The sequence below is a fragment of the Mustela putorius genome, unplaced genomic scaffold, assembly GCF_011764305.1.
Source record: "Mustela putorius furo isolate JIRA1106 unplaced genomic scaffold, ASM1176430v1.1 tig00000127_pilon_pilon_pilon, whole genome shotgun sequence".
Lineage (NCBI taxonomy): Eukaryota > Metazoa > Chordata > Mammalia > Carnivora > Mustelidae > Mustela > Mustela putorius.
In genome coordinates, this window is record NW_025421288.1 from 3,713,307 (window position 1) to 3,724,882 (window position 11,576).

General features: G+C 36.6%; 1 protein-coding gene across 1 annotated transcript; it reads right to left on the bottom strand.

The window, feature by feature from the left end:
* Positions 1-1,744: 1,744 nt before the first annotated feature.
* On the bottom strand, positions 1,745-2,695 carry LOC101680684 (olfactory receptor 5G3-like). Its single transcript, XM_004777649.2, has one exon. It carries the CDS (start codon positions 2,693-2,695, stop codon positions 1,745-1,747), a length of 951 nt encoding a protein of 316 aa, XP_004777706.2.
* Positions 2,696-11,576: the final 8,881 nt, after the last annotated feature.

Consider the following 11,576-nt stretch of genomic DNA (forward strand, 5'->3'; position numbering starts at 1 on the left):
ATACCCCATCCAAAGTAAATTTCATTAAGAAAGAATCAGAGTCCTAGTAGGCCTCTGTGAGTTTTGGAGGAAACATAATCCACAGCTAGGAAGAGTTCTCCAGTCCAGAGACTATATGGCACAGAAGGCCCACAGGCATTAAGTGGGATGCAGAACAGGAGAGTCTTCCCAGCAGGTCCAAGTACAGTGCAAGCAGCCCTGCCACTTGACCACATGATAGAGCAGGATCTATAAGGAAAGCTGTGATCCTGGGGAAAGAAGCAACCTGAACCTTATTACCAGCCTCAGTAGGGGAAAGATTCAGGTCCTGAGCTTCAGGAGATATTCTACACCATCCGTAACAAAGAAGGTTACATTTTTTGAGAAAGAGCTCCTCGTCTGTTTGTGAGGCCTAATAAAGAAGAAACTCTTGCCCAGGAAGCACCACATGAGCATGTATCCAGTCCTGCCCTAATGCATTGGGTCCAATCAAAGCCTTCAATAAATAAAGTAAATGGGCCAAGCAAAAACCATAAGATATAAATGGAGTTCCATTTAAATGGATCCCAAGTAAAGCAGGGGGGCGATCAAGCAACAGCTCAAATGTGCATGAATAAAACCTCTCCTTTCTCACCTCAACATCACTCCTGTTGAAGTAATCAACATCTAAACTTGTTGTGCATCCTTTATAAGGTCCTTCCAGTGTTCACTTGCACCTGCACACACATGCACATTTTATTATATGGCATCGGCCCTTGTTCTTGATCAGAGCTACACTTTGGTCTTCCACCTGATTTTTTTTTTTTTTTCACCTAACAGTGACTGCATACCATCTCCAGGTCAGTCCACGATTACCTGGTCTTTTCATTTACTGTGCATTTCACATCCACACACACAAAATTGACTTTTCTTATAATGGTGGATATACAGACCATTTATTTTATTTTAGTTTCCATACAAAGTGCTGAAATATGTGTAATCTTATTCATTGGCATTTATATTTTGGTCAGCTAAAGATTTCTAAAGGAGGGATTTCTAGGTCAGATGCCATAAAAATTTATCATTTTATATGGGAACTACCAGGTTCTTTGTGAAATGGAGTATTCACACTATTAGCAGGAAGTAAGAGTGGACACAGCCATATAGGAACTTCATCTTCACAGGAAACTAACAATGTTCTCTCTATATTGAAAGGCACTGCATTGCCTTTAATTTCCTTTCATTTTCTTGACGTCATGATAGTGAACTTTTTTTTCTCACACAATCTTGTTATGTGGATACCCACTTCTGTGAATTGCTTGTTCATTTGTTTGCCCTTTTATCTATTATATTTTTCTTTGAATTTTAGACTGTTCCTTCATTATCAGAGATACAACTTCATTGTTTGGAACATGTGCGCAAACATTTTCTCTTGTTTTATTATTTCCTTGTAATATTATTTGTGGTACCCTAAATTTTTTATTACAAGTTTTGGTTTTCTTGTCTGGATTAAATAGTATTCAAACATCCATGACTGCACAAACGGTCACCTAAGTTTTCTTCCAGTATAATTTCACATTTATATTCTCAATAAATCTCTATATTATTATGAAACTCTTGTCATGTCACAAACAAAATGGGATGGAAAAATATTTAGGAACTACTCCACTTTTCAAATTATCTGTGAGCTGGCAGAGCATGGACTCACATGCACTCTAACTTCCACTTCAGTGATCGCTTTCTTGTACAGTCTGTACCAACATCTACGGTACAACACAACAGAGTTCTATTTTACCAAGACCACTAGAGAATTTTTCCTTTCCAACTTCCTCCTGAATGCATTTTTCACCTCCTTGTTCCTCAGACTATAAATGAGGGGGTTCAACATGGGGATTACCACAGTATAAAATAGAGAAATCACTTTATTGATATCCAGGGAGGAAGCTGAGCCAGGCAGAACATAGATAAAGAAAAGAGTCCCATACAGGATGGAGACGACTGCCATGTGAGAAGAGCAAGTGGAGAAAGCTTTCTGCCTCCCATCAGCAGTCCGGATCTTCAAGATGGCCACCAGGATGCAAACATAGGAGACCATGATGATCAGGACACTGAGTATGACAATAGCTCCAGCCAAGATGAAGAGCACTAATTTATTGATCCATGTGTCTGCACATGCTAGAGACAGCAGTGGAGAAATGTCACAGAAGAAGTGATTGATGATATTTGGACCACAGAAGGGTAAGCGAAAAGTGAGAATTGTGTGGGTCATTGTGCTTATAAGAGCCATGGCGTAAGGCCCTGCCACCAGCTGCACACAGACTCTCTGGGACATGATGAGAGTGTACAGCAAGGGCTTACAGATGGCCATGTACCGGTCATATGCCATGGAAGCCAGGAGGAAACATTCACTTGCCACAAAGAAACCAGAGAACCACATCTGTGCAGCACAACCCACAAAAGAGATGTGTTTTTTCTCCGCAAAGATATCACACAGCATCTTGGGGGCAATGGAAGAAGAAGAACAAATATCTACAAAGGACAAGTGACTGAGAAAAAAGTACATAGGAGTGTGGAGTCTTGCATCAGTCCATATGAGAACGATCATGCCTACGTTACCCCCCAGGGTGACAAGATAGACAAAGAGAAGCATGACAAAGAGGATGATCTGATGAAGGAGGTGATTTGTGAGGCCCAAGAAAAGAAATTCAGTCGCTTCTGTCTGATTCTTATCTTCCATTGGTCAGTTGTAATCTGTTACAAGAAGGAAAAACTATTTTTATATTTTAAAAAACCCATCACTAGCACTTAGAAATAATATTTTATACAAATGATAGCTTATCCTAAGCAGGTCTATAACAGGCAATTATTGAATTATTGTTGAACCGGAAGACAGGATGTCCATGTACTAGGTCTAGGAGTTGTGCATAGATACTGTGTAAACTTGGACAATTCACCCCCGATCTCTTTGGATTCAGTACTCGCTCCCAGAGAAAGAGGAGTCCAACTACATTGTCGAAACCTCCCTCAAGGTGTATTTGAAATGGGGATTAGTCTCCACATTTTATCTTTTTGTGTTATAGGATAATAAAGGTCACTTAATAATACTTTTACTGAAAGTACTATAAAATCTCACCAATGTGATATTCAGATCCTTACATCAGACATTTGGGAAAGACTAAGCAAGGGAGTTCCTATTCTCACTGAAGGATCAGTACCATTCTAATATTATTAAGACACAATTCACAGATGTGCTTATCAGTTTATTCCCTACTCCCACATATAGCAAGATGTTGAAAGGATAATACACACAATTGACAAAGATTTGATTTATATACAGAAATATGGTGTCATGGAAGAAATGGAGAGGTCTTGTCTTTAAGATCAAGTGAGCTGGCAAATGTTGGACAGCAACTTGTCCTGGAAATTATATAGAAAATTAAGCCTCTGTTGCACCTAAATAACATAGAATTGTTTTATGTGATTTCCCATATATTCTAGAAAGTGTTTTTTGAGTTATTTACCTTGAATTCTGTCATGCAATGACAATATTTTCATTAAAACTGTAATTGAAATTATGTCTGTAAAATATCAGATACATCATTCTTTATGCAAGGAATACCCTCAAGAAAATGTTGGTTTCTGACTCATTAGTAAAGGAAGAAAAATCAAGTTGTTCAAAATTCCTAGGAAAGATCACTATGTAGGATAACTTATATGAAAAAAATCTGGTTTTAAATAACATGTATTGTCACTTCAGTTAGTGTCCTCTTCAGAAGAAAATAAGACCAGTATGCTACTCCGAAATTAAATTACATGTGGAACTTGATATATGATATTAGTAGTGACTGCATCTATTCAATTTATGATAATATTATCATTATCATGATTATTTGCTTAATGCTATATGAATGTATTTTCAACGGTCAAAAAGGCAATTCTGAGGTTATGTTAGGAGCATGACCCAGAGCAGAAATGCTTTCTTTGTGGCAATTTGAATATAGCAATAAGATGTGGGGGGTGTCAGGGTGGTACACTCACATGACTCCTCATTTTGATTCAATCATTTTTCCTTCCTTCCTTCTTTCTTTCCCTCATTTCCTACTTATTTATTTTAATAAGTTATTTTGAGTCTCTAAAAATCAGGGAGGATGATCCCAAACCTCTTTTACACTTACATTCTGTGATCTTAGAAATCCTCGTGGACATTGTCTCATCTCGATACTGTAAAGAAACAAATAGGAAATTCAGTTTTAAAAAGTCACAACGAACCAGTTGTTTTGTCCCAGAAAGATATGAGCAAAATGCCGAAGTCTACTCTCTTTAGAGAGCCTGAGCTAGGAAGGTTATTTTCCTGTCATTTAAGCTCATCCTGATGTTTTTCCACCAAATTTCAAAAACTTCATGCTTTCCAATATGCACTGTACTCACTTTAAGGATATCCTTCATCTAGCTCCTTTAACTGCTTCAAAGGAAATGATCATTTTCTAGAAGAAAGGAATACTCAACTTCCTTCACAGTGGTAACCTCTTCTAAGAGGCAGGGCTTTCTAAACACATGGTGAAGAAACCAGCTCTCCATCTTGAAGAGCCTGCAACTGAAGAGATGCTGTTTGACCCTGCACATGAATACACATATTGCACAGAATGAGGGATGCTTTCCCAGGAGTTTTCAACAGTTTAGAGCGAGGTCCCCAAAGAACTAAAATCTCAAGCGTTTACATCTAAAGGGACAAAATTAACGTAATCTTAGTAGCACTTGCACTAAGTATTATTTTATAGCTGTGTCATTTCTCAACGAGAGGATTCCTAAGAAAATAAAGGGGATTGTCCCCCTGCTTTGGCATCCTTCATGCCAAAAGGAGCTCTCATTTCTATCAGTGGGGTGTGATGCATTGAGCACACAGGACCAGTTTGGAGGAAGTAGTTTGCTGCCTGGATTCTGGAGACAAGTCCCCTGGTGGTAATCTCAATTCCACTACTTTATTACTTGTGTCACTTTAAGCATATTTTTAAGTTTCTCTGTGCCTCATGCTCTCAATTTTTAAACTAAAGAAGATAACGATGTCTAGTTTGCAAAGATCTTGGAAGGACTTAATGAAGTGATAAATTTAAACCACTTAATGAGTGTCCAGCACAGAAACAGTGCTCATTAATGTTATGTATTATTATTAGGGATGTATAGCATAGTTAGAGACATTATACCTAGATACTGAAATAAAACAGAAGAGTATTTTGTTTTTGTTTTTGTTTTTTGTTTTTATCTCTAGGCAAAATAAAACACAATCTGTGGACTCCAAAGAAAGTACAGATCACTGTAAAAATAGAATAGAGGAGAAAATACTCAAATGGAATAGAGGAAGGAATTACTCTAGAAAGATAAAATTTAGGTAGACTGAAGTTAAAGGAAAGGTATTCCAGGGCAGTGTTAATGAGATCAACAGGAGCAGAAGCAAGGAAGATGTTTGAGATGGAAGGTTTACATTCAAGAAAGAAGCAAGTGTAGAGTCTGATGAAACAGATTAAAGTATTGAAATCCCCACCTTCTCTGAAACCTCATTGTTTATCTGATGGGAAGAACCTGATATCTTTTTCTATTTAACCCCTATAACATTTCACTGGAGCTTATTTTTAATCCCAGTTAATTATCTATCTCAGTACATTGTCAATAACTGATTTTGCCTAACTGATGAATTAGTGGAAAATAAATGCTCCAAACCAATAATTCATAATGGTTTATATTTAGCAATTAAACTATGCTATATATTTTTCATCTGATGGCAAGTAAAAGTAAGTCTACCTGTTATTCTCAAAACAAACTAAAAACACTAAAAACCAACAATGTAAAATGAAAAAGACACTTCATCAGCTCTGAAAAGGAAAAGGTAATATGGAAAATAATTTAAAAATCATTTTTTTTATTTTTTATTTTTTAAAGTTTTTTTCGATTTTATTTATTTATTTGACAGACAGAGATCACAAGTAGGCAGAGAAGCAGGGAGCTAAGCAGAGAGCCTGATGTGGGGCTTGATCTCAGGACCCTGGGATCATGACTTGAGCTAAAGGCAGAGGCTTTAACCCACTGAGCCACCCAGGCACCCTTAAAAACTCATTTTATTAACAGAAAGTTATAGGAAAATTCTCTTTTATTACATTTTTTAAATAAAAATGTCAATTTGATGAATAGCAAGGTTGAAAAGTGAAATAAAATTATATTAGATAATGTGAAGTAAGTTGGCTGAGCTGAGGAAAGAAAATTGTATGAGAATTGTCAGGACATGAAACAAACAAACAAGAAGGCAATAGGCAATATAGACACTACTAAAATAACCCTGGAAAACTTGAGAAAATTCAAAAAGTAAAGTTTAAAATTAGCTGCAGGGCTCCTGAGTGGCTCAGTCCATTAAGCATCTGACTTTGCCTCAGGTCATGATCTTAAGGGGTGGGATCAAGTCCCAACTGGGCTCCACACTCAGCAGGGAGTCTACTTCTCCCTTTACCCCTCCCCATTCCACTGATCTGCTCTCTTTCGCTCTCTAATAAATAAAGTCTTTAAAAAGACAAAAATAAGCTGCAACTTCAAAATGTTCAGTGAGAAAATGATAAGGCAGAAAAGAAGATCTAACAGACAAATAATTGGTATCTCTGAAGAAGATAGACATCATATGTAAAAAAATCTTTCTAAAACAAGAAAATCTGTATCTGTGGAATAAAAGTACACAATATGTCTTAAGGGGAAAACTATAAAATTCCCATAAACATTATGTAGACTTTTTTCTTCTTCTTACTTAAAGAGGAAATTTTTCAAACGGTTCTCAAAACACTCCATAATTTCATTCCACTGTACATTCATTATGGTGAATAGTATTATAGATGGAGCCAGGACTGGAAAACTGTGAGAATTAAAGGAAATGGTAACATAAAATAGAAATATAATCAATAATCATATTGATATGGCTAATATTAAAATAATAATATAATCAAAACAAACTTGAAATGAAAGAAGACAGTTTTACAGTTTCTCTTAGCCCTCAAATCTCCTCCTTTCAATGTAGAGAGTTATTAAATACAGATTAAATGTGATAAATGCTGCATTTTATATGTAGAAATATCTTAAGACATAGAAAATTTACCATTAGGAATGTTAAGGATAGTAATATAATCTATCAAAATCAGGCTATAGAAGGAAAATAAATATAATTGTAGGAAAAGTCTAATATTAACTAACTGACTAATACTCACATCTTTCATATTAACAGATTTTAAGGTAATAATTCAAGATATAGAAGTTTATTACACAAAATGATGAAGACTAACATCAGAAATATTTTTCTTGAAAGTTTTGAGTCACTTGGCACCTAATCCCTGAAGAATCCTGAACCTCAAGCATCTACATCCATAAAGAAGAAAGTTAAAGTGACATAAACATTAGATTTTGAGCCAATAATACCTCACAATTGGATTTTATCTTAAGGGAGGATTCTGAAGAGCAAACCTGGTCATCTTGCAATCATCTTTGAAAAATAAAACAGCATTCTATTGAACAAGAAACTCTGGGTACTAAGAGACAGAAACTCACAATTAAAAAACTATCCCTGAAAGTTGATACAAGTTGTTTTAAGAGACTGGAAATAAATGTGGAAAAATCAAAGATGTAACAAAAAACTAATTACACACAACTTGGAAATACCTTGGTCCAGTTTTGTTCAGAATGGGGAAGTTTCTCAGTTGGGGAAAAGATTCTGAGAGATCACTTGCAGGCACAGTTTTATAGAAATAACATACTCTTGGGATCAAATATTTCTGGTTATCAGTTAAATATGCTATATTATTAGCTTTGGAATCATTCATGTCAGGTGATGCCCCACAAGACAACTCTAAAGACTAAATTCCACAGAAGTTCTAATCTACATGTAGTTAGGAACCAGAGGACCTAAAAAATTCCACATAAGCAAAATACTAAGTTTCATACACCTAAATAGAAAAATACCTAGGAACATTGTATTCAAACTATCAAGAACTAAAGGAAAAAGAAGATTTAAAACTCATTCTAAAAAAAAAAAAAGGAAAGGAAAGATTATTTTGAAGGAGCAATGAGACTGATACCCAAGTTATTTACACAAATAAAAGAAATAGAGGAAAATAGAATAACTTTAAAGTTCTGAAAAAAGTAGCATCTAACAGAGAATTCTGTACCAAGTAAAACTATGTATGAAGGTGAAATAGATGTATATCCAAACAAGCAAAATCTAAGAGAATCTTTTCAGAGAAAAAATTCCCTGAGTAAAGATAATACAAATCAGTTCATTAGTCAGAAGGAGTATTACATCTTATGGAATCTTAGGGTTATGGAGAGACATGTATTTCAATGGAAAAATAGAGATGTAAGTGACTACAGAGATAGTAACTAATAGAAACTTATAATAATATCTTTCATAGAAAATTGATATAAATGATAATAATAAACATTCAAATCAAGAGTAGGTTGAATGGAATTTAAGTGTTCTAAGACCTTCCAATTATCTGAAGACAGAAAGACTAGCACTCATTTATACTAAACTCTGAAATATCAAGAATGCAAATCATCAAAAGAATAGCTAATGACCAAATAGTGAGATTACCCACCCATCACATGAGTCAGACTTTTTTATCATACTTGAAGGTCACACCATCTGACCATTGAATAAGTATCAAGCATACACTATGCCCAAAGAGTGGTTGAGATGTATCAGATTAATAAAATACCATGCGTATATAGAACTTTCACTTTAATGAGGGAAGATAATACACAATAAATTTAAATATCAATTTAGACATATTATAGGTTGGAAGGTGATCATGTTATAGATAACAGAAAAGGTTAGATCAGAGTAAAGGGAATCTAAGTTTCCTGGTGAGGTAGGGATGGTAACAGATTCAGTCAGTCATCAATATGTTAAGGTAAATCACAGAGAAAATGAGCTTCAAGCCATGGCAGAAAGGTGTGAGTTCCCCAGGCACATACTGGAAGATGAGAGATCTCAACCAGAGAGAACATTATTGCAAAAGTCTTGAAGGGACTTCAGGTTCTTAGCTCTACAGATAAGGATCTTGGAAGTCACTAATCTGTCCTAATAAGTAAAAAGCTAAAGATACTGAAGAATCAATAACTCTTCTTGGATTTGTAAGAGAGGGGGGACACAGAGCAAACCACTGACCCCAAGACTGGAGAAATGGAGAAGTGAAGGCAGAGTCACAGTTTACTCACAAGAGGAAATGGCCATGGGAACTAGTGCCTTGATAAGAAAAAATGAACAGAACAATAGAATGAGTTTTACCTCCAGGAGTTCGACCAGGTCCCCACAGTAAATGTAAATGTAAATATAAGAGGAAAATCTCCTGGTGCTCCCATCAGGGGACATCAGGGAAGAAGAAATATTCCTTTTTTTTTTTTTTTAAGTAACATCTAAAGTATTATTTGTTTCAGGGGTACAGGTCTGTGAATCATCAGTGTTACACAATTCACAGCACTCCCCATAATACATACCTTCCCTAAAGTCCATAACCCAGCCACACTCTCCCTCCCCCTGCCGAGCAACCTTCAGTTTGTTTCCTGAGATTAAGAGTCTCTTATGGTTTGTCTCCCCACCCAGTCTCAACTCATTTCATTTTTCCTTTCCTTGAAGCATTCTGAAATCTCTCAGAGTGTTCTGTGCTTCTTAATAAAGCCTGCCCTCAGGAGAAACTAGTTAAACATGCAATCCCCAGCTGGGGTCCTCTTAGAGCCTGATGAATCTGGGGAAAGAGAAACGGCCAAATTAGCCTCCTCTAGCCTTCCACCTGGAGAAAGGAAATAACCACTCCAATCCACTATGGTCATCCTGTCCCAATTTACAAGGGAGAAAAACACTGAGAAACACTTTTGAAGCTCTTAGTCCAGAAGTATAGTTCCACCAAAAGCCTGAGACCTATCAGAGGACTACAGAATGCTTCTTTCCCTCCACACCTTACGACCACCTTGCTAAAAGGACTGTTTGAAGCAGCCTCTGTTGCCTAGAACATTGTGTTTGACTATCGGGAAAAACATAAAAGGCAAAAAAAAAATCATAAAAGGCAGATATGGAAAGGCAAAAACATGATCCGAAGAGACAGAGCAAGCATTAGAATCAGACATGGTAAAGATGTAGGGATATCAGACCAAGAATTTAAATCAGCAATGATTAAAATGCTGGAGATCAAAAACACTGTAACAAAAATGAAGAATGCCTTTGATGGGCTCATTAACAGACCAGACACGGCTGAGGAGAAAATCAATGAGCCTGAAGATAGAACAATAGAAACTTCAAAAACTGAAAAGGAAAAACAAACAAACAAACAGAATCAGGGACAAATATCTAAGTGAGGTCTATGTGGCAACAACTACAAAAAGTGTAATATAATCCCATATTTATCATGGGAATATCAGAAGAAGAAAGAAAGGAATAGAAGAAATATTTGAAACAATGACTGTTTTCCTCAAGTTAATAATAGACACCAAACCATAGATCCAGGGAGCTCAAAGAACACCAAACAGAATGAAGGCCAGCAAAAAAGCATACCCAGGCATATAATTTTCAAAGTATGGAAAGTTAAAAATAAATAAAAAATCTTGAAAGAAGGCAGAGTCAAAATGACATGACTCCTACAGAGGAAAAAAGGTAAGAATTATATCTGACTTCTCAGAAAAGTGGGATGCAGAGCAAGAAAGGCTCCACAGCAGGTCCAGGTATAGTAGAAGCAGCCCTGCCCCTTGGACCACAGGATACAACAGACTCTATGATGAAAGATGTATTCCTAGGGAAAGAAGCAACATGGAGTTTATTACAAGCCTCAGTGGGGGGAAAATGCAGGTCCTGAGCTTCATGAGGCATTCCATCTCACAGGAAATAAGAATGTTATCGCCAAACTGTGGAAAGAGCCAAGATGCCTTCAAAAGACAAATGGACAAAGATATGGTCCATATATACAATGGAGTACTATGCCTCCATCAGAAATGATGAATACCCAACTTTTTTTTTTAAAGATTTTACCTATTTATTCAACAGAGATCACAAGTAGACAGAGAGCAGGCAGAGAGAGATAGACAGAGGAGGAAGCAGGCTCCCCGCTGAGCAGAGAGCCAGATGTGCGGCTGGATCCCAGGACCCTGGGATCATGACCTGAGCCGAAGGCATAGGCTTTAACCCACTGAGCCACCCAGGTGCCCCGAATACCCAACTTTTGTATAAGCATGGATGGGACTGGAGGAGATTATGCTGAGTGAAGTAAGTCAAGCAGAGAGAAACAATTATCATGTAGTTTCACTTACTTGTGGAGTAAATTTCATTTACTTGTGTTATTAAGGAATAACACTGAAGACATTGGGAGAAGGAGAGGAGAAGTGAGTTGGGAGGAATTGGAGAGGGAGATGAACTATGAGATACTGTGCACTTTGAGAAACAAACTGAAGGTTTGGTGAGGGGAGGTTAGGTGAGCCTGGTGGTTGGTATTAAGGAGGGCATGTATTGTATGGAGCAATAGGTGTGGCGCATAAGCAATGAATCTTGGAACACTGAAAAATAAAATAAAGTTAAAAAGAAAAAAGAACGTTATGGCTTTTGAAAA

Excerpts from the sequence above, each read along its gene's own strand:
- LOC101680684 (XM_004777649.2), bottom strand. The coding sequence starts at position 2,695 with ATGGAAGATAAGAATCAGACAGAAGCGACTGAATTTCTTTTCTTGGGC.